This window comes from Carcharhinus amblyrhynchos, chromosome 26 (assembly GCF_965287045.1).
Source record: "Carcharhinus amblyrhynchos chromosome 26, sCarAmb.v2.hapA, whole genome shotgun sequence".
NCBI classification, from domain to species: Eukaryota; Metazoa; Chordata; class Chondrichthyes; order Carcharhiniformes; family Carcharhinidae; genus Carcharhinus; species Carcharhinus amblyrhynchos.
The window spans coordinates 14,213,183-14,240,668 of NC_137349.1; the positions used below are offsets into that span (position 1 = coordinate 14,213,183).

Sequence of the window (27,486 nt, forward strand, 5' to 3'; positions counted from 1 at the left end):
GTTTATGATAAAGAGCAGTGCTAATGCCTGAATATGACGCAGCTTCCTATCTGAGGGTGACAGATTCCCAACAGTCTCATCAACACCTCCCAGAATATAAGATCCTGGAACCAGTCAATCCAGAGCCAGCTGGTGTCCCGAGAATGAGCTGTGTGGTTCGGGAACTATGGACTTCATGGGAATATTCCACACACTCGCTGTCTCAGTTTTCACATGTACAAGTCTGGCTCACTCAGATGAAGGTAAGACTTTCTGTTTCCCAGTTTCAGGTCAAGCAGTACGTACATCTGCATCCAGAACGGCAGAAACAAGAAATGGCCTCTTGATGTTTATTCTGTGCCTTCCCCTGTTCTGAAATTCTCAATTACTCTCTGTGAGCCAGATACGGAGAACAGCTTTCCTCAATTCAACATTAAACTCACACTGCACACAACCTACACTCAAACTGAATGGCGTACAGCCTCTGGAAAATGCAGAATTATATAGTGTAGAGGGAGCTTTACTCTGTATCTAACCCCATGCTGTACCTGTCCTTGGAATGTTTGATGGGGGACAGTGTAGAAGGAGCTTTACGCTGTATCTAACCCCATGCTGTACCCGTCCTGGGAAGGTTTGATGGTGGACAGTGTAGAGGGAGCTTTACTCTGTATCTAACCCTGTGCTGTACCTGTCCTGGGAGTGTTTGATGGGAGACAGTGTAGAGGGAGCTTTACTCTGTATCTAACCCCATGCTATACCTGTCCTGAGAATGTTTGATGGGGGACAGTGTAGAGGGAACTTTGTATCTAACCCCGTGCTAAACCTGTCCTGAGAATGTTTGATGGGGGACAGTGTAGAAGGAGCTTTACTCTGTATCTAACCCCGTGCTGCACCTGTCCTGGGAGTGTTTGGTGGGGACAGTGTAGAGGGAGCTTTACTCTGTTTTTAACTCCATGCTGTACCTGTCCTGGGAGTGTTTGATGGGGACGGTGTAGAGGGAGCTTTACGCTGTACTTAACCCATGTTGCGCCTGCCCTGGGAGTGTTTGATGGGGGACAATGTAGAGGGAGATTTACTCTGTATCTCACCCCATGTTGTACCCTGCCCTGGGAGTGTTTGATGGGGATAATGTAGAAGGAACTTTACTCTTTATCTCATAGATTCATAGAGGTTTACAGCATGGAAACAGGTTCTTCAACCCAACTTGTCCATGCCAACCTTTTTTTTAAATCCCTAAGCTAGTCCCAATTGCCCGTGTTTGGCCAATATTCCTCTATACCCATCTTACCCATGTAACTATCTAGATGGTTTTTCAAAGACAAAATTGTACCCGCTTCTACTACTACCTCTGGCAGCTTATTCCAGACACTCATCACCCTCTGTGTGAAAAAATTGCCTCTCTGAACACTTTTGTATCTCTCCCTCGCACCTTAAAGCTATGCCCTCTAGTTTTAGACTCCCCTACCTTTGGAAAAGATATTGACTATCTAGCTGATCTGTGCCCCTCATTATTTTGAGGACCTCTACAAGATCACTCAGCCTCCTACTCTCCAGAGAAAAAATTCCCAGTCTATCCAGCCTCTCTTTATAACCCAAACCATCAAGATCCTGTCGCATCCTAGTAAATCTTTTCTGCACTATTTCTAGCTTAATAATATTCTTTCTACAATGAGGTGATCAGAACTGCACACAGTATTCCCAGTGTGGCCTTACCACTGTCTTGTACAACATCAACAAGACATCCCAACGCCTGTATTCAATGTTCTGACTAACGAAACCAAGCAAGCTGAATGCTTTCTTCACCACTCTGTCCACCTATGACTCCACTTTCAAGGAGCTATGATCATGTACCCTTAGGTCTCTTTATTTTGTAACTCTCCCCAACACCCTACCATTAACTAAGTATCTAACCCCATGCTGTAGCTGTTCTGGGAGTGTTTGATGGGGGACAGTGTAGCAGGAGCTTTACTCTGTATCTAATCCCATGCTGAACATGTCCTGGGAATGTTTGATGGGGACAGTGTGGAAGGAACTTTACTCTGTATCTAAACCCGTGCTGTATCTGTCCTGGGAGTGTTTGATGGGGGACAGTGTAGAGGGGGCTTTACTCTGTATCTTACCCCATGCTGTACCTGCCCTAGGAGTGTTTGATGAGGACAGTGTAGAAGGAGCTTTACCCTGTATCTAAACCTGTGTTGTATCTGTCCTGGGATTGTTTGATGGGGGGCAGTGTAGTTGGAGATTTACTCTGTATCTAACCCCGTACTGTACCTGTCCTGGGAGTGTTTGATGGGGACAATATAGAGGGAGCTTTACTCTGTATCTAACCCCGTGCTGTACCTGTCTTGGGAGTGTTTGATGGGGACAGTGTAGAGGGAGATTTACTCTGTATCTAACCCATGCTGTACCTGTCCTGGGAGTGTTTGATGGAGCAGTGTAGAGGGAGCTTTACTCTATATCTAACCCCATGGTGCACCTGCCCTGGGAGTGTTTGATGGAGCAGTGTAGGGGGAGCTTTACTCTATATCTAACCCCGTGGTGCACCTGCCCTGGGAGTGTTTGATGGGGACAGTGTAGAGGGAGCTTTACTCTGTATCTAACCTGTGCTGTACCTGTCCTGGGAGTGTTTGATGGGGATAGTGTAGTGGGAGCTTTACTCTGTATCTAACCCCGTGGTGTACCTGCCCTGGGAGTGTTTGATGGGGACAGTGTAGAGGGAGCTTTACTCTGTATCTAACCTGTGCTGTACCTGTCCTGGGAGTGTTTGATGGGGATAGTGTAGTGGGAGCTTTACTCTGTATCTAACTCCGTGGTGTACCTGCCCTGGGAGTGTTTAATGGAGCAGTGTAGAGGGAGCTTTACTCTATATCTAACCCTGTGCTGTACCTGTCCTGGGAGTGTTTGATGGGGACAGTGTAGAGGGAGCTTTACTCTGTATCTAACCCCATGCTGTACCTGCCCAGGGAGTGTTTGATCAGGACAGTGTATCAGGGAATCATATAAAACAGGAGCAGGAGGAGGCCATTCAGCCCTTTGAACCTGTCCCACCATTCATTATGTTTATGACTGATCATCCAACTCAGTAACCTGAACCCACCTTCCCTCCAGATCCTTCAATCCCCTTCACCCCAAGAGTTCCATCTAACTACTACTTGAAAATATACAATGCTTTGGCTTCAACTGCCTCACCACTCTTTGGGTGACGAAATCTCTCCTCATTTCCCTAAATCTGTTTACCCCATATTCTCAGACTGTGACCCCTGACTCTGGACTCCCTCACCTTTGGGAACATCCTTACTGCATCTACCCTGACTAACGCAGTTAGAATTTTATAAGTTTCTATGAGATCCCCCTCATTCTTCTGAGCTCCAGCGAACATAATCCTAACTGACTCAATCTCTCCTCATACGTCAGTCCCACCATCCCAGGAATCAGCCTGGTAAACCTTCACTGCACTCACTCTAGAGCAAGAACATCCTCAGGTAAGGAGTCCAAACTTGCTCACAATATTTCAGTGTGGCCTCACCAAGGGCCTGTGTAATTGCAGCGAGACATCCCTGCTAAAATCCTCTCACTATGAAGGCCGACATAAAATTTGCCTTTACTGCCTGCTGCACCTATATGCTTATTTTCAGCGACTGATTCTTGAGGGCAGCAAGGTCCTATTGCACACTCCTCTCTCTCAATCTATAGCCATTCAGATAATAATCTGCCTTCCTTGTTTTGCTGCCAAATCTCACATTTATCCACATTATATTGCACCTACCATACATTTACCCACTCACACAACCTGTCCAAATCACACTGAAGGATCTCTGTGTCTTCCCCAAAGCTCACCCTCCCACCAACTTGGTGTCATCTGCAAATTTGAAGATATTGATTTCATTCCCTCATCTAAATCATTACTATATACAGTGAATAGCTGGGGTCCCAGCACTGATCCCTGCGGTATCCCACTAGTCATTGCCTGACATTCAGAAAAAGACCCATTCATTCCTACTCTTTGTTTCCTGTCTGCCAACCAATCCATCTCAGTACACTTCCCCCAATCCCACACACTTTAATATTACACACTAATTTCTTATGTGGACCTTGTCAAAAGTATAAATAAACCACATCCACTGGCTCCCCCTCATCAACTCTACTCATTACACTCTTGAAGAATTCCAGTAGATTTGTAAACCTTTTCGTAAATCCATGCTGATTCTGCCACTGTTTCCAAATACTCTGCTATTAAATCTTGTATAACGGATTCTAGAACTTTCCTTACTACCGACATCAGGCTGACTGATCTATAGTTCCCTGTAATCTCTCAAATGCCCTTTTTAAATATGGGGTTACATTAGCTACCCACCAATTTGTAGGAACTGTTCCAGAGTCTATAGAATCTTGAAAGATGGCCTGGGATGTAGATTATCGGACCCGGGAATTATCCACCTTCAATCCCATCAATTTCCCCAACATCATTTCTCTACCAATACTGACCTCCTTTAGTTGCGCCCTCTGAGACATCCTTGCACCAGGGAGGCAACGTACCATCCTGGAGTCTCGTTTGCAGCCACAGAAATGCCTGTCTATTCCCCTTACAATTTAATCCCCTGTAACTATTGCACTGGCACAAATTTTACCCCTCCCCCATGCAGCAGAACCAACTGTGGTGCCATGAATTTAGTTGTTGCTGTTTTCCCTGAGAGGCCATTCTCCGCAATAGTATCCAAAGCCGTATATCTGTCTTGCAGGGAATGGCCACAGGAGATTCCTGCACTGCCTGCCTAGCTCTTTTGCTCTGCCTGGTGGTCACCCATTCCCTTCCTGCTTGTGGAGTCTGAGCCTGCGGTGTGGCCATCTCTCTATTCGTGCTAATCATGATACTCTCCACCTCGTGGATGCTCCACAGTGTCTCCAGACACTGCTCCAGCTCCAAAATGCAAGCTTCCAGGAGCTGCAGCTGGAGACACTCGGGCTGGCCCCGGGCACTGGAAATGTTCCTGGCTTCCCACATATAGCAGGAGGCACATGCCACAACTATGAGCTCCCCTGCCATGACTTATTGACAGACTTCAGGACAATAGATACACACTCTTACAGGCTCATGGAAGCTGAAGTGTGTTGCAGGTAAAAGTGAGGTATTGCACCGCGGGGCGAGGAATGAGGAGAAGTGGTAGAGTTCTAAAGAAGATGCCATAAGAGAGAGACTGAGGGAGATGGTACTACAGGGTGGGGCCAGGGCATGTGGCTCGGGAGTGAGGCTAGGGGGTGGGGCTAGGGGTGGGGCTAGAGGGTGGGGCTATGGTGTGGGGCTAGGGCATTGGCTACAGGGTGGCTCTAGAGGGTGGTGCTGGCATGATGGGGCTAGGGGGGTGGTTGTGAACACAAGGAGTTTGAGGTGATTGGACAGGTTAAGAATGTTAATAAATGATCCTCAAATCTCACTAGAATCACAATCAGCTTTCAGCAAATGATTTAACTTGTCCTGAGCCTGTCCTGAGCCTGTTATAAATGAGGTCGAGATTCACGCTCAATCCTGCCACACCATATTGCTCCATCTGTCTGTCTGTCTCTCTCTGTCTTCGCCCTCTTCCTTCAACAGTCTGTGACCCCTTGCAGTCTCCAATTCTTCATCTTTCCAGCATGATATCATTGATCATTGTAAAGGGGAAGTCTTGCCTTACGAATTTGGTAGAATTCTTTGAGGAGGTGACAAAAACGGTCGCCGAAGGATGAGCCGTTGATATCGTCTATATGGATTTCAGTAAGGCGTTTGACAAAGTCCCTCATGGTAGGTTGGTACAGAAGATTAAAGCTCATGAGATATGTGGTCAGGTATCTAGATGGGTAGAGAACTGGCTTGCAAAGAGGAGTCAGACAGTAGTAGTGGAGGGGTCTTTTTCTAGCTGGAGGTCTGTCACTAGTGGTGTGCCGCAGGGCTCAGTACTGGGACCTCATCTCTTTGTAGTGTATATAAATGATTTGGAAGAGGAAGTAGGTGGTGTGATCAGCAAATTTGCTGATCACACCAAGATGGCTGGATTGGCGGGCAGTGAGGAGCAGTGTCCGGCAATACAGCAGGATATTGATAGGCTGGTTGATTGGGCAGATACATGGCAAATGGAGTTTAATCCGGATAAATGTGAGGTGATGCATTTTGGCCGGAATAATGTAGGGGAGAGTTATATGGTAAAGGGTAAGCCCGTAAGGAGTATAGAATCGCAGCGAGACCTGGGGGTGCAAGTGCACAAGTCTTTGAAAGTGGCAGTGCAAGTGGAGAGTGTGGTGAAGAAAGCCTATGGTATGTTAGCCTTTATAGGAAGGGGTATAGAATATAAGAGCTGGAGTCTAATGTTGCAGTTGTACAGAATGTTGGTTAGGCCGCATTTGGAGTACTGCGTCCAGTTCTGGTCGCCTTACTACCGGAAGGATGTGGAGACTCTGGAGAGAGTGCAGAGGAGGTTTACCAGGATGTTGCCTGATATGGAAGGACTGGGGTATGAGGAAAGATTGAATAAATTGGGGCTCTTTTCCCTTGAAAGACGCCGACTGAGGGGGGATCTAATAGAGGTATATAAGATTATGAAGGGTATAGATAGAGTAAACAGAGGTAAGCTATTTCCTATGATAGAGACACATAGGACAAGGGGCCACGGACTTAAGGTGAGGGGGGAGAGGTACAACACAGATATTAGAGGGAGGTTTTTCACACAGAGGGTAGTGGGGGTATGGAATGCTCTGCCAAGTAAGGTGGTGGAGGCAAACACACTAGAGTCATTTACGAGTAACTTAGACAGGCACATGACTGGGTTGGAGATGGGTGGATATAGGAGATTGTTTAAATAAGGGTCATTAGCATTGGGGCATCCCTGGTAATGTAAATGGATATGGTATGATAATAATGTTTTTTCTCTTTTCATTCACAGGTTTTAAGTCGGCCCACCTCGTGTCCAACGAGGCGCATACACGCGATGGGTCGTACTGGGGCTGCTCTTGGTTGTTCGAGATTGGCCTAGTGCTTCATGTCGTTAGTGTGTGTCTAAACTGGACCAGATACTGGGCAAGATGACAGCTCAGTGACTATCGCTGATTGCTGTGCGGACACATGGATTTGGGCCGGTGTCTGTGGGAGTTTGCGCATTCTCCCCGCGCTTGCGTGGGTTTTCTCCGGGTGCTCTGGTTTCCTCCCATGCCCCAAAGATGTGCTGTTAGGCTGATTGGCAGGAATAAATTGTCCCTAAACCAGATGCCCTCAATCTGGATGGCCATAAAACATTAGACAGGGGTCGTGGGTGGAGAGGGGGACTGGTGGTGTTGAGATGGCTGCGTGGGCTCGTTGGGCCGAAGGGCCTGTTTCCCGGGCTGATTTTGTTGTTTGCATTTCAGCCTTGCACCGGTATGATGGGTTGAATGGCCTCATTGTATCATTGTATGATTCTAACACCACTTTGCAAAAACACTCATTCCCATCAACTCCTTGATTTTTATTCACTGAATCTTCCAACATGGGGGTGACTTCCCTTCCCTGTTCAGAGTGGTGTTATTGACGGTGAAAGAGACTTCGGGCTCTGAGAGGTTGAAGCAAAGAAATGAAACAGAGAAGAATCTTTGCAAAGATTGGGGAATATTACAAACTAACAGCAACCTCTCATTCTAATCCTTCCGTTTCTTTTCTCTGTATAGAGTCCTCAGGATCCAGTTCACTTGGAAGATCGCTTACGCTTGAAACAATTCCAGCAAAGTTCCCAGATGGTCCTAAACACTTTGTCAATAACTCGGGGAAGTATCACCTAGGCAGCAGCCTGACCACAGCCGTCACCCCAGCCTTTTACATCATCATCTTTGTCATTGGCCTTCCGATCAATGGGATGGCCTTTTACAATCTCATTACTGCGGTCCAGCGGCTGCCATCCACCATCTTCCTGATCAACCTGGCCACTGCCGACCTTCTCCTGACCCTCATGCTGCCCTTCAAGATCTCCTACCACCTCCTGGGCAACGACTGGCCCTTCGGCGAGGGTCTGTGCCGGACAGTGACCGCCTTCTTCTACGGGAACATGTACTGCTCCATCCTGCTGCTGACCTTCATCAGCATCGACAGATACTTTGCTGTCGTCCATCCCTTTTTCTCCAAGCGTTTCAGGGACAATTGGTTCGCTGTGTGTTGCTGCTCAGTTATTTGGCTGCTTGCCCTCATTTCCATGTTACCCTTTCTTCTCCAGACACAGACGTACCCAATCCAGGATCTGAACATCACCACCTGTCACGATGCTTTGCCAAGGGACTTGCTGTCTGGTTATTTCTTTTATTACTTTGTGTGTTTGGTTGTGTTTGAGTTCCTCATTCCGTGTCTTGTTACTATATTCTGCTACGTATCCATAATCAAAACGCTGGTGGCCAATGATAGTAAATATACAAAGGCTATCAGAGTGATGGTGTTGGTGCTGATTGTGTATTTAGTCTGTTTCACTCCCAGTAATATAATTCTGCTGATCCATTACTCAGAGTTTCGGCTGACAGACAGCAGTGAGTTGTATTTAGTTTATATGCTGTTTCTGGTGCTGAGTACTGCCAATTCCTGTATCGACCCGTTTGTTTACTATTACATCTCCGATGAGTTCAGAGAGAAGGTGAGAAGCTTCAGATTGTTTCGGAAAGTTAAGGGTGAAGGCTCCAGGAAAACACTGATTCACACAGACACCTCGTCAGCATCCAGGACCTTGGGAGCAGCGAGGCGTGTTTAACTGAAGTGGGAATGAACAAGAATGTGTGAACGGTTCAGATCCAGAGAAACCCCGGGATTCAGATAGGGAATTTCCTCCGAGTCAAAAAAGCAGTGGGATTAGTTTGGGATTGATACAGGGCTATGGAGAGAGAGCAGGCATTGGGATTAGTTTGGGGATTGATACAGGGCTATAGCGAGAGTGCGGGGCAGGGGGATTAATTTGGGATTGATACAGGGCTATGGGAGAGAGCAGAGCAGTAGGATTAGTTTGGGGATTTGTACAGGGTTATGGAGTGAGAGTGGGGCAGTGGGATTAGATTGGGATTGATACAGGGCTATGGGAGAGAGCAGAGCAGTGGGATTAGTTTGGGGATTGATACAGGGCTATAGCGAGAGTGCGGGGCAGGGGGATTAATTTGGGATTGATACAGGGCTATGGGGTGAGTGGGGCAGTGGGATTAGTTTGGGATTAATGCAGGGCTATGGAGAGAGAGCAAGGCAATGGGATTAGATTTGGATTGGTACAGGGCTATGGAGAGAGAGCAGGGTAGTGGAATCAGTTTGGGATTGATACAATGCTATAGGGAAAGTGTGGGTCATTGGGGTTAGTTTGGGAATTGATAACAAGCTATGGGGGGAGTGCAGGGCTGTGGGATTAGTTTGGGGATTGTTACAGGGCTAAGGGGAGAGAGGGGACAGCGGGATTAGTTTGGGGATTGATACAGGATTAGTGGGATCAGTTTGGGGATTGATACAAGCTATAGGGAAAGCATGGGCAGTGGGATTAGTTTGGGGATTGTTACAGGGCTAAGGGGAGAGAGTGGACAGCGGGATTAGTTTGGGGATTGATACAGGGTTAGCGGGATCAGTTTGGGGATTGATACAAGCTATAGGGAAAGCATGGGCAGTGGGATTAGTTTGAGGACTGATTCCGAGCTATGGAGAGAGTGCAAGGCAGTGGGGTTAGTTTGGGGATTGATACAGGGTTAGTGGGATCAGTTTGGGGATTGATACTAGCTATAGGGAAAGCGTGGGCAGTGGGATTAGTTTGAGGATTGATTCTGAGCTATGGAGAGAGTGCAAGGCAGTGGGATTAGTTTGGAGATTTGGGATTTGCCTGCATTTGTCCTGTGATTACCTATAGTTTGTACATTTCTATGTAACTCACTATTTCACTCCACAATCTGTCACTCTTTCTCCCTAATATTTGAAAATATTTTCTGGAATTATTTTGGTCTCTCCCCAGCTCTGTTCTCAGCTTAACATTTCAGCCTCTCCTTCACTTCAAAGGGAGATGAATGCAGCAGTAAACCACATTCCACATCCACTAGATGATCCCAAACTCCTGGAGCCTTCTCCATTTTAGTCATATCTCAGATTCTCTCTCTACACAATGTCTTACCCAAAGAACCGCTGAACTGTGTTCAATCTCCTCACTGTTGATAAATATCTGAGGGTAAATTCTCGTGGGAATTTCTCTGCTGGCAGCTTTCCGGGAAACATTGGTGAAATGGAATGTTTCCCTTAACTAACTAAGAATCTTTTCTTTACCTCTGTAATGAGAAAGGGACTTCCTTTGACTCCTTGTCCAAACTGCAATCCCAAATGAAGGAACTGTGAGTCTGAAAGTTCCAGAGACCTGGGTGGGTCTAAATTATCAAACTTATCTACCTGCTTCCAATTCTTTCCTTACCAGTATTCCGGTAGCTTTATATTTTTACAATGTTTGGACCACATTTTACTGTTAATGTGACAATTGATTTGTAATTTGAGCTATTAAACCAAATTTGTTTATTGTGCCTTTTCCTTGTAACTTTAATCAGTGGAGTCTGTTGTTGTGTTGTGACATTCCAGAATCGTCAAATGGTCGCTCGGAACAAAAGGTGGATATTGATCAGAGAAACTTGCAGTTCTGGGCTGTCCAGGAGCACAGTTCCTGTCTCTATGATGTTAGCTACATGGCTGCTCGATGACTGTGTCCAAGAGAGGCCGTCACCCTCTGGGGTGATCACTCACTCTCAGTTCTCACTGGTCTCTCAATTCAGATGACCCTCTTCTGCTGCACTCTGTTAAAGAGAGAGACACGACACACACAACGTCCTTCCCCCTTTATCTTTCCTATGCAATCTTCAAACTCTATTCACTCCACCCACATTGTATATAAACATTATACAACATTTGTCAACTGATTATTCCATGGAGGGCTTGTATTTAACATAACACTACTAGAAAGCTTCAACTATGCAAAGTTCCAAATATAACCTTGTGTGGGATTCTCCTGTACAGGCTTGTTGCTTCCTGAGCTCCGTGCTGGATTGTGCGCTGAGCAAAAATTACGTATTTTACTCTGGACGGTGTCACTCTCCAATCAACTTTTGATCCTTGTCTCCATCACACATCTCACTGTACAATACACGTCATCACAATAGAACACAACCTTACAGTTTTTACACAATCTCTGTGCGCTGTTTGTGAAAGAAGTCCTTGGTATATTCTAATTCTGGTATTTAGGTCATGTGGTAAAGTATCTTCTCTTCCTAACATTTCTATTTGACATCTTTACTGTTGACCATTTTATCAGATTGGTTTGTGTACCTTTCCATTAGTCTGACCATTGTTCTGGAATGTAATTTCATTCTTCTTCTCTGATTGAAAACCCTTCTGGTTCACTAATGTCCTTTAGGGAAGGAAATCTGCCATCCTTACCCGGTCTGGCCTACATGTGACTCCAGAGCCACAGCAATGTGGTTGACTCTCAACTGCCCGAGGGCAACTAGGGATGGGCTATAAATGCTGGCCCACCAGTGACGTCCATAGTCCAGGAATAAATAAAAAACTAAATTGCTGCTCTGTCTAATTCTCTTTTGTGCACCACAGCTGAATGGCTTCATTTTCCACCTGGTGAAGACACCAGGCGGCCAAGGTGATTAAAAAGTCATTTGGTCTGTTTCGTCAGCTGGGGCACTGAGTACAAGAGTTGGGAAATCATGTTGCAGCGATATAAAACCTTGGTTAGGCTGCATTTGCAGTATTGCGTGCAGTTCTGGTCACCACACTACCAGAAGGACATGGAAGCTTTGGAGAGAGTGCAGAGAAGGTTCACCTAGGTGTTACCTAGTCTCGTGGGTGTTGGCTATGAGGAGAGGTTGAATAAGCTAACATTCTTTTTACTGGAAAGAAGGAGGCTGAGGGGAGACCTGACAGAGGCCTACAAAATTATGAGAGGCAGAGACAGGGTAGATAGTCAGTGGCTTATTCCCAGGATGGAAATGTCAATTACAAGGGAGCACAGCTTCAAGGTGAGGGGGGAAAGTTTAAGGGAGATGTGCGGGGGAGGTTTTTCACGCAGAGAGCAGTGGGTGCCTGGAACACGTTGCCAGAGGAGGTAGTGGAAGCAGGCACATTTGCAACATTTAAGAGGCATCTGAATGGGTACATTAGCGGGGGGGGCGGGGGGGTATAGAGGGATACGGACCGAGTAAGGACAGAAGATTTTTTTTTAGTTAGGGCAACAGGATTGGAGGGCCGAAGGGCCTGTTCCTGTTCTGTACTTGTCTTTGCTCCTTGTTCTTCCTGCTACTAATAAAACCTTACCAATAAACATAACTCATACTGATAAATCCTACTATTACTTAACACATATCACTAGCTATAATAAACTTTACCTGAAAGTAAAAGATTAAGGGTAATACTCACCAACTCCTCCCTTAATTAATACCTGATATTTTTATCAGTTCTCCTGGTTGGACGGAAGGTTAGCTCCCTGGATGGTCAGTGTGTGCTTATCTGTTTACTCACGGCTTCCTGTGCTCTGCTAAAGCGCACAGTTTATCCTCCCCGATTATCGCGTCAGTACTTCAGCCTGTGTGGAACCCAAATTCATTGAACTAATCGCCTTTAATTTCTGGCTGCAGATTTTAATCTTGTTAAAAGCTTGTTCAATTGGCTCTGAAGCCTTGAAATTGATTTTTGTAGATCCAATGATTCGGTTTAGGATGGATTTTTCAAAAATTGTGTTTGGGTCTTTGTGGTGCTGTTTAGGAAGATCCCAGCCACTGAATAAATTTGAATCTGAAGTCTCCTGTAGAACGGGAGGTCGGAACCGATCTTATCTTTGTTGATACCTTTCAGATAACTACTGAAAAGTTTGGGAAATATCTCTGTGACATAACCAGCCTCCCAATGCATCATGTTGCTAAGTGGTCATTTCTCTGCTGGTCAATTTTTCTTTTTGTAATTTTTAAGTTTCTCTGTGGATCAGTTTTCCAAATCTAATGATGAATTATTTCAATTTACTCACAGGCCCTCGCTGCCACCGTGCTGTGCATTCTTGCTGCCTTTTGCTTCTGGGATGTTGGTAAAAAATTGGACTTTAATCTTGGAAAGATCAAAAGCTCTTTATTCTGATCCTGCTGCTTGGTAGAAAAGAAAGACCGGATTGCTCTGTGTCACCTCACAGGAGTTTCTTGCGCAGCTGTGAACTGTGATTCCCTGGAGCAGTTACTTTAGTTCCTATAACAAAATATTACAGGAATTTCCCCTCACTGCTGGATCGTGGTAGAGCGATGGGAGGGTCGCAGTCCCCTGTTTACACTGGCTGTCTTCTGTCCACACTGACACATGGGAAAGTACTTTTCTTAAAATCAGTCAAAAACAATGGAAAAACAATCAGTGCAACTCCAGGGGTGCGAATGCGTGCGTGAGAAATCAATGCCTTTGGGTCAAAGTTTGTCATTATCTCCGATAACAGAACAGGGAGGTAATGATTGCAAAATCAATCTGTAACTCATATCGTTTAAATTTGGTAATTAAAGTTTGTTCTTCGCAAAATATTGTTTCAAATGAGTTCAGATGTTTGAAGCTTGATACAGGCAGAGCTCAGCGTTAATATAAATATACCAAGAGTTCCTGTTGTTGCCAATTCTTTTTCCTCTTTCTCAATCGAGATGTTTCTTTCCAATTTATCTAAAATTGGTCTTCACTAGTTAATTGCCCATCCTTAATTGAGAAGGTGGCAGTGAGCTGCCTTCCTGAACCAATCCATGTAACGTAGATACACCTGGTGTACAGATGCCTGCCTTGGACTGGGGTAAACACAGTAAGAAGTCTCACAACACCAGGTTAGAGTCCAACCAGTTTATTTGGTAGTAATCTTACAAGCTGTTGGAAACGGTGCTCCTTCCTCAGGTGTGTGGAAGGCTCTGATCAGAGAACGGCATATAAAGTCACACACAGTTTACAGAATACTGATTAGAATGCAAGTCTTTACAGCTAATCTGCTATTCAAGTCTTAAAGATGCAGACAATGTGAGTGGAGATAGCATTAGCATAGGTTAAAGAGATGTGTATTATCTCCAGACAGTACAGTAAGTGATATTTTGCAAACCCAGGCAAGTCACGGGGGTTACAGATAGTGCGACATGAACCCAAGATCCCTGTTGAGACCGTCCTCACATGTGCAGAACTTGGCTATCAGTCTCTGCTCAGCAACTCTGTGCTGTTGTGTCGTGAAGGCCGCCTTGGAGAATGCTTACCCGAAGGTCAGAGGCTGAATGTCCGTGACCGCTAAAGTGTTCACCAACAGGAAGGGAACAGTCTTGCCTGGTGATTGTTGAGCGATGTTCATTCATCTGTTGCCATAGTGTCTGCATGGTCTCCCCAATGTACCATGCCTCGGGACATCCTTTCCTGCAGCACATCAGGTAGACAACATTGGCCGAATTGCAAGAGTGTGTACCGTGTACCTGGTGGATGGTGTTCTCACGTGTGATGACGGCATCCCTGTCGATGATCCAGCATGTCTCGTAGAGGTTGCTGTGGCAGGGTTGTGTGGTGTTGTGGTCACTGTTCTCCTGAAGGTTGGGTAGTTTGCTGTGAACAACGGTCTGTTTGAGGTTGTGCGCTTGTTTGAAGGCAAGAATGCCCCTCCCTGCGGCCCCCTCCTCCAGCAGCCCCTCTCCCACAGCCAATTCCCGGCAATCCCTTCCCTGCAGCCCTCCACCCACAGCTCCTCACCCCACAGCCCCTCCCCCTGCAGCCCCTCCCCACAGCCTCCTCCCCCCACAGCTCCTCACCCCACAGCCCCTCCCCCTGCAGCCCCTCCCCACAGCCTCCTCCCCCCACAGCTCCTCACCCCACAGCCCCTCCCCCCTGCAGCCCCTCCACTATCCCATAGCACTTCCCCCCATAGCCCCTCCCCCCAAAGCCCCTCTCCCCACAGCCCCCTCCCCCCACAGCTCCTCATCCCACAGCCCCTCCCCCTACAGCCTCTCCACTATCCCATAGCCCCTCCCCCACAGCACTTCCCCCCACAGCCCCTCCCTTACAGCCCCTCCCCCCACAGCTCCTCACCCCGCAGCCCCTCCCCCTGCAGCCCCTCCCCTATCCCATAGCCCCTCCCCCACAGCACTTCCCCCCCACCGCCCCTCCCTTACAGCCCCTCCCCATAGCCCCTCTCCCCACAGCACTTCCCCCCACAGCCCCTCCCTTACAGCCCCTCCCCCCACAGCCCCTCCCCCTGCAGCCCCTCCCCTATCCCATAGCCCCTCCCCCACAGCACTTCCCCCCCACCGCCCCTCCCTTACAGCCCCTCCCCATAGCCCCTCTCCCCACAGCACTTCCCCCCACAGCCCCTCCCTTACAGCCCCTCCCCCCACAGCTCCTCACCCTGCAGCCCCTCCCCCTGCAGCCCCTCCCCTATCCCATAGCCCCTCCCCCACAGCACTTCCCCCCACAGCCCCTCCCTTACAGCCCCTCCTCCACAGTCCCTCCCCCTGCAGCCCCTCCCCCGCAGCATCTTTCCTCTCGTGCTGTGACTCTCCTCTAGATGTCCACACCCTCACATCCTCTTCATTCCTTGTCTCCTTGTCTATTATTCCCTCCCCGCCTCCCCCACCCCCAGCACAGAGCCTCTGCAGCTGGATCCCAATCCAGATGTTCCCATTCCGAGATCCTCTCTCCTCTTCCCTCCCTCCCTCTCAGTGCCACATCGCGGGCCCCCTGAGGCTCTGGAAGCTGAAGGCCTCCATCATCCCCTCACCCCTACAAGCTTTCCCGGGTTGGACCAATGTGAATCCCCCTGGCAGTACAGCCAATCAGGTGGGGCAGTGTACGGGGACGAGCGGAATTGGTTTCGGGTTGGCCAATGAAGTGCTCAGATTCTCCTCCAAATGTGGAACTTGAGGTAGAGAACAAAATCCAGGATCCATCTTCCCGTCCCTTTCTTAAAGACTGGAGCCTAGGTTGTGGCTCTCAGTCAGGTTAAAGCCTCATCACGGCTGGTAATGGGAAGTGCCTGTGCTAATTAGGTGTTAGACAGAGCGAGGACCGGCAGCTACAGCTCACTTCCCACAGAAGGCCCAACGCAGTTAACCTCAGGACAGAACGATAGAAACCATCTAGACTCAGCTGTTTGGCCTCTCAAGGGTTAGATTCATAGGGTCTCCTGTTTAAAGCTGAGAAAAGGAGATTGTCTCCCTTGAGGCTGATGAGTGATTAGAATTCCTTTCGCCAAAGGCCAGGGTCACTGAATCTGTTCATGGCAGAGTTCGGAGATTTTGAATAGGTGGGGAAAACAGGGTCATGTGGGACAGGAAAGAATGTGCAGTTGAGGCCACAGTCAGACCAGACATAGAATCACAGAATCACACAGCACAGAAGAGGCCCTTCGGTCCATCAAGTCTGCACTTACACATTAGAAACATTTCAACTTCCAACTAAGCCCATCTGCCAGCACTAGACCCATAGCCCTGAATGTTATGATGTGCCAAGTGTTCGTCCAGATACTTTTTAAAGGACGTGAGGCATCCCGCCTCCACCGCCCTCCCAGGCAGCGCATTCCAGACCCTCACCACCCTCTGGGTAAAAAGGTTTTCCCTTGAACCTATGTCCCTTCGTGACTGACCCTTCAACTAAGGGGAACAGTTGCTCCTTATCCACTCTGTCCATGCCCCTCATAATCTTGTACACCTCTATCAGGTCGCCCCTCAGTCTTCTCTGCTCCAGAGAAAATAACCCAAGCCTATCCAACCTTTCTTCATAACTGAAATGTTCCATCCCAGGCAGCATCCTGGTGAATCTCCTCTGCACCCCCTCCAGTGCAATCACATCCTTCCTATAATGTGGCAACCAGAACTGCACACAGTACTCCAGCTGTGACCTCACCAAAGTTCTATACAACTCCAACATGACCTCCCTGCTTTTGTAATCCATGCCTCAATTGATAAAGGCAAGTGTCCTAGATGCAATTTTCACCACCATACTAACATGCCCTTCCACTTTCAGAGATCTGTGGACAAACACGCCAATGTCACTTTGTTCCACAGAACTTCCTGGTGTCATTGACTACTTCCTTGTCAAGTTATAGTGCCTTGGCTTTACTAAACTGTCGCACCCGCCCCCACTACCGGACAAGCAAGGAATGAGAAGAAAAGATCCCAGATGAAAAGAAAGAAAAATTTTCAAGTCTTCACCAATCTGGAACAATAGAAATATCTTGTTGTTAAAATGGTTCCAATTGGCTGGACTGGATCTCTCCCTTTAGTGGAGATGTCTGATTGGTCTTGCCAGAGCTGAGGTTGACAAGAGGTGATTTGGATAATCAGCTGCTCTGGACCTGGGGGAAGCAAATGTCCTTCATGGGGTGGAGTTACATTGACAGGCCCAACGGCATCCAGCTGTTATTATGCGTGAAGTATTTGGCATAACCAATGGGGGAGGATGTAATTAAGTGAGAATGACCTGGTGGCACAGTGATTAGCACTGCTGCCTCTCAGTACCAGGGTTCAATTCCAGCCCCGGGTCACTGTCTGACCCGAGTTTACACATTCTCCCCGTGTCTGCATGGGTTTCCCCCAGATGCTCTAGTTACCTCCCACAAAGACCTGCTGGTTAGGTGGAATGCCAAGTAAATGCAAGGGGGCGGAGGGGAGGAAGATTGGGTGGAATGTGCTGCCAGGGATGGTGGTGGAGGCAGATATGATAGAGGTGTTTAAGGGGCTTTTAGATAAGTACATGAATATGCAAGGAATGGAGGGATATGGACCAAGGACAGGCAGAAGGAATTAGTTTAAGTTTACGTCATGTTTGGCACAGCATAGAACATAGAACACTACAGCACAAACAGGCCCTTCGGCCCACAAGTTGCATCGATCATATCCATACCTACCAAGCCATAGAACTATCTGTAACTCCCAATCCCATTAAATCCCATATACTCATCCAGAAGTCTTTTAAAAGACCCCAGCGAGTTTGCCTCTACCACCACCGACAGCAGCTGATTCCACTCACTCACCACCCTCTGAGTGAAAAACTTACCCCTAACATCTCCTCTGTACTTGCTTCCCAGCACCTTAAACCTGTGTCCTCTCATAGTGACCATTTCAGCCCTGGGAAATAGCCTCCAAGAATCCACCCTATCTATTCCTCTCAACATTTTATAAACCTCTATCAGGTCGCCTCTCAACTTTCGTCTCTCCAGGGAGAAGAGACCTATCTCCCTCAACCTATCATCATAAGGCATGCCTCCCAATCCAGGCAACATCCTTGTAAATCTCCTCTGCATCCTCACAATAGCTTCCACGTCCTTCCTGTAGTGAGGCGACCAGAACTGCGCACAGTACTCCAAGTGGGGTCTGACACGGGTCTTATAGCATGGTGGACCTTGGGGCCTGATTCTATGTTGCACTGTTCCAAGGTCTATGTTCGTAGCTGTAGTGTGGGGATTTGATGATTCTGTGGACCGTACCGGACAAGCAGTGACAATGGGACAGTTTATCTTCCATATAAGTCTCAGTGCAACATCTCTGACACTGCAGCACTCCCTCAGTCACTGTGCTCACTATATCAGCTTGTGGCTCTAAAACCACAACTTTCTGACTACAGAATGAGACATAACTGGGGCTAGAATTGTGGAAAATTACAGCATCAGGGAACTGTATTTTTAACTTTGGCCCATGACACAAATGTCCATTTCTGAGAAACAACTTGTTCTAACTAACACTGAACATGGAACACAGGAAACTGTTAAAAGCGATAAGAATTCCAGCATGCCACCCAACCAGGCAGGCAATAGAAAAGCAGCCAAAAGAAAGATCAAATGCATGTCAGATGAATTATTGGTTTCAACCATTTGTGTCTGTGTGTGTATGAGTGAGTGTGTCGGTGTGAGTGTGAGGGTGTGAGCAGGTGTGTGTGTGTGTGTGTGAGTAAGCGTATCTGCATGTATGTCTCTGTGTCTGTGAGTGTGTGTGTGTGTGTATGTGTGTGTCTGAGTGTGTGTGTGAGTGTGTCAGTGTATGTGTGAGTGAATGTGTGTGAGTGAATGTGTGTGTGTGTGTGTGAGTGACCGTATCTGCATGTATGTCTCTGCGTCTGTGAGTGTGTTTGTGTGTGTGTGTGAGTGTGTCTGTGTGTATGTGAGTGAGTGTGTCTGAGTGTGTGAGTGTGTGTGTGAGAGTGTGTGTGTGAGTGAATGTGTGTGTGTGTGTGTGTATGTGTGTGTGTGTGTGTGTGTCAGTGTATCTGCATGTATGTCTCTGTGTCTGTGAGTGTGTGTGTGTCAGAGTCATAGAGGTTTACAGCATGGAAACAGGCTTTTGGCCCAACTTGTCCATGCTGTCCAGTTTTTAAGCTAGCCCCAATTGTCCATGTTCGGTCCATATTCCTCTTTACTCATCTTACCCATGCGACTGTCTAAATACTTTTTAAAAGACAAAATTGTTGCATCTCTCCCCTTTCACATTAAACCTATGCCTTCTAGTTTTTGACTCCCCTACCTTTGGGAAAAGATTGAATGTATTCAAGACGCAGCTGGATATAGCACTTGAGATGAAAGGGATCAAAGTTTACGGAGATAAAGCAGGATTAGGCTACTGCGTTGGATGATCAGCCATGATTGCAATGACTGGCGGAGCATGCTCGAAGGGCCAAATGGCCTTCTCTTGCTCCTATTTTCTATTATTTCTATGTTTGACCATCAACCTTATCTCTGCCCCTTATTATTTCATAGACTGTATAAGATCATCCCAAAGCCTCCTACCCTCCTGGGAAAAGAGTTCTGGTCTATCCAGCCTCTCCTTATAACTCAACCCATCAAGTCCCAGTAGCATCCTAGTAAATCTCTTCTGCACTCTTTCTAGTTTAATAATATCCTTTCTATAATAGGGTGACCAGAACTGTACATAGTATTCCAGGTGTAGCCTTACCAATGTCTTGTACAACTTCAACAAGATGTCCCAACTCCTGTGTTCAATGTCCTGATTTAATGAAAGCAAGCATGCTGAATGCCTTCTTCACTGCTCTGTCCACTGGTGATTCCACTTTCAAGGAGCTATGAACCTGTACCCCTCTATCTCTTTGTTCTATAACACTCCCCAGTGCCCTACTATTAACTAAGTAAGTCCTGCCCTGATTCAATCTACCAAAATGCATCACCTCACATTTATCTAAATTAAATTCCGTCTGCCATTCATCAGCCCACTGGTCCAGTTGATCATGATCCCATTGCAATCCGAGATAACCTTCTTTACTGTCCACTATAGCACCAATCTTGGTGTCATCTGCAAACTTACTAACCATGCCTCCTATATTCTCATCCAAGCCATTAATATAAATGACAAATAACAGTGGGCCCAGCACTGATCCCTGAGCACACCACTGGTCATAGTCCTCCAGTTTGAAAAACAATTCTCTACCATAACTGTCTGGCTTCTGTCAAGAAGCCAATTTTGTATCCATTTAGATACCTCACCCTGGATCCTGTGAGATTTAACCTTATGCAATAACCTACCATGTTGTACCTTGTCAAAGGCTTTCTAAAGTCCATGTAGACAACATCAACTGCACTGCCCTCAGCTACCTTCTTGGCTACCTCTTCAAAAAACTCAATCAAATTTGTGAGACATTATTTTCCACTCACAAAGCCATGCTGACTGTCCCTAATCAGTCCTTACATCTCTAAATGCCTGTTTCTCAAAATATCTTCCAACAACTTACCCACCACAGATGTGAGGCTCACCGGCCTGTAGTTCCCAGGCTTTTCCCTGCAGCCGTTTTTAAACAAAGGCACAATATTTGCCAGTCTCCAAAATTCAGGCACCTCACCGGTGACTATCGATGATTCAAATATCTCTGCTAGGGGACCCACAATTTCCTCCCTAGACTCCCACAATGTCCTGGGATACACTTCATCAGGTCCCGGGGATTTATCTACCTTGATGTGCTTTAAGACTTCCAGCACCTCTTTCTTTGTAATATGTACACTCCTCAAGACATCAATATTTATTTCCCCAAGTTCCCTAACATCCAAGCTTTTCACAACAGTAAATACTGATGGGAAGTATTCATTTAGGATCTCACCCATCTCTTGTGGATCCACACATAGATGATTTTGTTGACCCTTAAAAGGCCCTACCCTCTCCCTTGTTACTCTTCTGTCCTTTATATATTTGTAGAAGCTCTTTGGATTCTCCTTTGCTTTATCTGCCAAAATAATCTTGTGTCCCCTTTTTGTCCTCCTGATTTCTCTCTTTACTCTACTCCTACACCCCTTATACCCTTCAAGGGATTTTGTGTGCTTGTGTGTGTGTGTGAATGTGTGAGAGTGTGTGAGAGTATGTGTGTGTGTGTGTGTTTGGGGGTGTGTGTGTGTGGGTGTGTGTGTGCGTTGATGTGTGTGAGTGCGTGTGTGTTTGTATGTGTGTGTGTGAGAGTGTGGGTGGGTGGGTGTGAGGGTGTGTGTGTGTGTGTGAGAGTGTGTGTGTGTGAGTATGTGTGTGTTTGTGTGTGTGTGAGTGTGTGTGTGTGTGAGTATGTGTGTGTTTGTGTATGTGTGTGTGGGGGGGGTGGAGTGTGTGGGGGGTGTGTGTGTGGGTGTGTCTGTGTGTGTGAGCAAGTGTGCGAGAGTGTGTGCGAGGGTGTGTGGGTGTGAGTGAATGTATTTGTGGGGGTATGTGTGTGGGAGTGTCTGTGAATGTATTTGGGGTGTGTGTACGTGTGTGGGTGTGTTTGTGGATGCGTGTGGGTGTGTATATGTGTGGTTATATGTGTATGTGGGTGAGGGTGTGGGCATGTGTGTGTGTGTGTAGGTGTGTGTGTGCGTGTGTATGTATATGGCTGTGTTTGTGGGTGTGTGTGTGTTTATGGGTGAGTGTGTGTGTGTTTGTCTTTGTGGGTGCATGTGTGTGTGTATGTGGCTGTGTTTGTGGGGATGTGTGTGTGTGCGCGTGTGTTTGTGGGTGCATGTGTGTGTGGATGTGTTTGTGGGTGTGTGTGTGTGGGTGTGTGGGGATGTGTGTGTGTATGTGTGGCTTGGTGTGTTGGGGTGTGTATGTGTGGGTATGTTTGTGGGTGTGTGGGTGTGTGATTGTGGGTGTGGGTGTGTTTGTGGGTGTGTGTGTGTTTGTGGGTGTGTGTGTGTGTGTGTGTGTGTGCGTGTGTTTGTGGGCGTGTACCTGGGTGTGTGTGTGAGTGGATGTGGGTATGAGGGTGTGTGTGTGTGTTTGCGGGTGTGTACGTGGGTGGATGTGTGTATGAGGTTGTATGTGTGTGTTTGTGTGTGTGTGTGTATGGGTGCGTTTGTGGGTGTGTGTATGTGAATGCGTGTGTGTGGGTGCGTTTATGGGTGTGTGGTTGTTTGTGTGGGGGTGTGTGTGTATGTGGGTGGGTGTGTGCGTGTGCGTGTTTGTGCGTGTGTGAGTGTGGGTCTGTGTGTTTGTGTGTTTGTGGGTGTGTGTGGGTGTGTGTATGGGTGTGTTTGTGGGTGTGTGTGTGTGAATGTGTTGTGTGGGTGTGTTTGTGGGTGTGGGGGTGTGCGTGTATGTGGATGGGTGTGTGTATGTGCGTGTTTGTGGGTGTGTGTGTGTGTGTGGATGTGTGTTTGTGTGTTTGTGGGTGAGTGTGTTTGTGGGTGTGGGTGTGTGTATGGGTGTGTTTGTATGTGTGTGTGGGTTTTGTGTGTGTGTGTGTGTGGGGGGGGAGTTGTTTGGGTGTGGATTGTGTGTGTGTGTGTTGGGGGGGTTATGTGTGTGTGTGTGAGTTGTGTGTGTGGGTTGTGTGTGTGTGTATTTTGTATGTGTGTGTGCGTGTGTGTGTGTGTATGGGGGTGGTTTGTGTGTGTGTGTGTGTGGGTGTGTGTGTGTGTGGGTGTGTGGGTGGGTGTGTGGGTGTGTGTGTGTGTGTGGGTGTGTGGGTGTGGGTGTGTGTGTGGGTGTGTGTGTGTGTGTGTGTGTATGGGGGTGGTTTGTGTGTGTGTGTGTGTGTGTGTGTGTGTGTGTGTGTGGGTGTGTGTGTGTGGTGGGTGTATGGATTTTGGAGTCTGTCAATATTCGGAGGAATAACAGGAAAATTGCTGGAAGTGTTAAAAAGTGAAAAGAGGAAACAGAAGCTGTGAGGCCGTGTTGGAGCTGCTCTGAGTCACAGCTTTCCTCACTCCACGGCAGAAAAGACAAATGGAATCTTCTCAAATTACTTTAAATGGGCATAAATTAATAAATTGCTTTAAGGAATGTTTTGCTATGCTGTCAGCCAATGAGGCTGTGAGATACTTGCTTACCAGGATGGTGGGATTGTAAACTTGGTCAAGGCTGAATGTTTCAGTGCGTGGATACACCGGGGAACAGTCCTGGATCTCACTTCACTATCCAATGTCGAAGAGAGTCATTCCAGATTGATGGCAGCGGGGAAGTTTAGAACAGGGGCAGTGTCTAACGAGTATTTCAAATGATAAAATGTCAATATCCTGGGTTTGATTTATTCTCTTGAGGGTGGTGGGGGGGGTGTGGGTTTGAGTTGCGCGCACTGTGGGATCATGCCGACTCCCCACTTGCTAATGGAGAGTTTATTTATTTATTCATTCAAGGATCTGGGCGTCACTGGCTCGGCCAGCGTTTATTGTCCATCCCTAATTGCCCCTTGAGAAGGTGGTAGTGAGCTGTCTCCTTGAAGCCGCCGCAGTCTCGGTGGTATAGGTACACCCACTGTGCTGTAAAGGGGAGAGTCCCAGGATTTGGACCCAGCGACTGTGAAAGAATGCTGATATATTTCCAATGTGGGATCACTTAAGGAATCTGTCAATTACTTGCAGCTTGTGCTGTTTGGCGCACAAGTAATCCTGTGTTGTAGCTTCACTAGGTCGACAGTTCATTTTTAGTATGTCTGGTGTTGCTCCTGACTTTCCTCCTGCACTCTCCATTGAGTCAGGGTTGATCCCCTGGCTTGGTGATAATGTAGAGTGGGTGATATGTTGGGCCATGAGGTTACAGATTGTGGTTGAGTACAATTCTGCTGTTGCTGATGGCCCCCAGCGCCTCATGGATGCCCAGTCTTGTGTTTCTAGATCTGTTCAAAATCTGTCCCATTTAGCACAGTGACACTGTCACACAATATGATGGAGACAATCCTCAATGTGAAGACAGGACCTTGTCTCCACAGGGACTGTGCAGTGGTCACTCCTACCGATACTCTCATGGACAGATGCATCTGTAACAGGTTGGTGAGGATGAGATCAAGTACATTTTCCCCCTTGTTGGTTCCCTCATCACCTGCCGCAGTCCCAGTCTAACAGTGATGTCCTTTAGGACCCGGTCAGCTCGGTCTGTGGTGGAACTACTGACCGCTGTTGGTGATGGACATTGAAGTCCCCACCCAGGGTCCATTCTGCACCCTCCACCCTCAGTGCTTCCTCCAAAGTGGGGGAGCTGATTCACCAGCTGAGGGCATGGTGTGTGGTAATCAGGAGGAGGTTTCCTTGTCCATGTTTGACCCAGTGCCTCAAGCTTAGAACATTTCCAGAACTCCTCCCACCATCCCTCCCTCCCTCCCTCCCTGCTCCCTCCTTCCCTCTTTCCACCCTCCCACCTTATCTCCCTCTCTCCTTCCTCCCTCCCTCCCCCTCTCCCTGCTGCCTGAATATCTCCATGCTGCTACCACCTATGATGGCTCAGTCCTGTCAATGAGACACAGAATGCCAGGAATGCTGATGGAGGTGGCTGGGACATTATCTGTAAGGTACAATTCAGTGACTATGTCAGGCTGTTGCTTGACTGGTCAGTGAGATAACTCTCCCAATTTCAGCACAAAGCCCAGACATTAGTAAGGAGGTCTTTGCAGGGTCGACAGGGCTGAGTTTGCCCGGATTGTTACTCAGTGCTCTCACCAGGTTTCATTTTGTCAGCTTGAGTGGCTTCTTCAACCACATTGCTGTGGCTCTGGAGTCACATGTAGGCCAGACCGGATAAAGATGGCAGATTTCCTTCCTTAAAGGAGATTGGTGAAGCAGATGGATTTTTACAACAGTGGCTCCATGGTCACCATTATTGAGACTAAATCAAATTCCAGATTCTTTTATTCCACCAACTGCCGGAGTGGGATTGGAACCTGTTATATATTTAACAGGTTCCAGGTTGCTTTAAGAGCTGGTCACATGATTTGATGGTGGCGTCATTAGGGTGTTGCAGAGACTGCTGTTTTACTTTCAGTTTGTCCTCTGTACAGGCACGAGGCTCTAGAATAAATCTGTTGTTGTTAGTTTGAATGGATGTGTGTAACCCATGCCTTTTCTTTGTAAAACCCACAACTCCAAACACCGTCGGACATTACAGAAAGAAAACTGGCGACGAGTTTCATTGAAAACATGGAGAAGAGAAAGTGAAGCAGTTGAGGCTACCTCACTGAACGTTTTTAAGGCAAGGATAGATACATTTTTGAACAGTAAAGGAATTAAGGGTGAGCAGGCGGGTAAGTGGAACTGAGTTCACAAAAGATCAGCCATGATCTTATTGAATGGCGCAGCAGGCTCGAGGGGCCACTCCTGCTCCTAGTTCTTATGATATTAAATTGTGCGTTCCTCACACTTTGAGTATTAGAAGGCTGGGGAAAGGTCAACGACAGAATTAAAGTGTCAGGGAGATCAGGTAGGGTGATCAAAGCTGTTGGTGGTGTTTTAAAAGAAAACGGTGAGATTTCAGGCAGCACCTGCATATTTGAAAGGAAGCTGGAGTTGTTTAAGAAAAATAACAAGTCAACAATCTCCAGAGTGAAAAGGGAAGGATTAGAAAGACAGTAAGAAAAATAAAAGTGTATTCTGAGCCGTCTCGAGTTGCTGATGCCTGCAAAAGAAATGATTGGTCAGTTAGGATGTATGGGGCCTTTCAATGAAGGAAATAAATCATGGGGTTCCTATTCAGAACAGTTCCAGTGCTTTGTACAAGTGAATAAAATCACAAACAAGTTGCATGTACCAGCTTTTCTCGGTACAATAGGAAGTAAAACCTACAATTTGCTCTGGAAACTGGTTTATCCCGCAAAGTCTGGAAGCAAAACTTGGATGATTTGACAAATATCCTTGAAGAGCATTACTGTCCAAAGCCACTGATCGTCATGGAACAGATCAATTGGGCCACCCCCCATAGGACCCGCCCCTTCAGGCCCCACCCCACAGGTCTTGCCCCTGAGGCCTGCCCTGCAAACCCCACCCCCTGGCACTACCTGCTGGGCAAGTCCAGGGTGCCCAGTGAGCAGTGCCAGGGTGCCAGGTTGGCACTCCCCAAGGGGCACCCTCCTTGCCCTTGACCATGTGGGGGCCTCAGTTCTACAGGCAGGGCCCCATTCCGGGGGAACCATAGGCGATCCTCACCAGAGAGGACCTCTCGCAGGGAGGCCACAGTGGCGAGTCAGCCCGGACTATTGCATAACAGTTGCTCACTTATCACATGGAAATGAGAATTAAAATAAAATTAAATAATTTAGTCAGCCGATCACGGAAATAGGTGGGAGGACGAATGCGTTGGAAATCCAGTGTAGGTAAAACTGCGAGAGGCAAGGAATTGGGAATGAAAATCACTCCTGGAATAATTTGACCTGTGAAGTAGAGGAGACGGACGCTGGATATTTTAATGGTTGCCTGGTTACTTTGTGAGTTGATTATATGAATTGGTGGCAATGTCATTGGAGTATTTCAGAGATTCCTGCTTTTAGTTTCAGTTTGTGTTCTGCACAGGACAGAATCTCCATGTGCAAGCCATGGAGCGATTCTCCCATCCCGCTGTGCAGGTGGGAGACAGGGTCTCGGAGCAGACCACAGGGGGCAATCAGTGGGAGTGGGGGTTCCCTCAGCCACTCTGCTGTCAGGATTGGTGGGGGAAGGAGGGAGGCCTGCAGCTGGGGTGGACTGGGTGGGGAGTGGTGTTAGCCGGGGATGGGGGGGGGAGGTTTTGGGGAGTGGTCAGCCGGCTGCGGGGTAGGCACTGCAGGGAGGGGTAACTGTTGTAGGAGGTGTCTGGAGAACGGGGCTGGCTGGAAGGTGGGGGGGAGAGGTCAGGGTTGGACCAAGAAAAGTTCGGGGTGGGGGGGGGTCGAGTGATTCGTCATAGGAGGGGGGCAGTGGTGAGCCTGCGGTACGTGAGCCACGGGCCTGACCAGCGTTTGGGAGGGTGGTAGTGTGGGGTCACTGCGCTGCGCTGATCTCAGCACTGACAGATTTCAGCCTCTCCATCGTGAATAGACCCGCTCCCTGAAATCTAATGGGATTCTTGCTGGCAATGCACAGAGTACAGGAGATTCCAGTCTGAACTCACACTGCAAAAATCAGCGTGATTAACTTCAGTTTTCCTGCAAATTTGACACTTAGGATTTTTTTGAGAGAATCCTGGCCTGTATCCTTTTCTTTTGGTTTATAACCCACAACCCCGAACATTAAAGAACAATACAGCACAGGAACAGGCCCTTCGGCCCTCCAAGCCTGCACTGATCATGTGTTCCTAACTAGACCATCTGTTTGTATCCCTCTATTCCCAGTC

The 27,486-nt window shown here is 47.5% G+C and overlaps 2 protein-coding genes across 2 annotated transcripts in view; one reads left to right on the plus strand and one right to left on the minus strand.

Annotated features, from left to right (window-relative positions):
- The window catches only part of LOC145358534 (protein S100-A1-like), a 93,201-nt gene extending 80,107 nt beyond the window's left edge, over window positions 1–13,094 (minus strand). Inside the window, exon 1 of the mRNA XM_080212673.1 lies at window positions 12,389–13,094. The gene's annotated coding sequence lies outside the window, so the exon portion shown is untranslated. The remainder of the gene's footprint in view (window positions 1–12,388) is intronic.
- LOC145358533 (proteinase-activated receptor 2-like) lies at window positions 7,720–13,153 on the plus strand. The gene is made up of 2 exons (XM_080212670.1): window positions 7,720–8,597; window positions 12,995–13,153. The coding sequence occupies exons 1-2, from the start codon at window positions 7,836–7,838 to the stop codon at window positions 13,097–13,099; spliced, it is 867 nt and encodes a 288-aa protein (XP_080068796.1). The 5' UTR covers window positions 7,720–7,835; the 3' UTR covers window positions 13,100–13,153.
- The last annotated feature ends 14,333 nt before the right edge of the window (window positions 13,154–27,486 follow it).

Excerpts from the sequence above, each read along its gene's own strand:
- LOC145358533 (XM_080212670.1), top strand. The coding sequence starts at position 7,836 with ATGGCCTTTTACAATCTCATTACTGCGGTCCAGCGGCTGCCATCCACC. Across the intron at positions 8,598-12,994 it reads CCGATGAGTTCAGAGAGAAG|GCCCTCGCTGCCACCGTGCT; the intron begins GTGAGAAGCTTC and ends ATTTACTCACAG.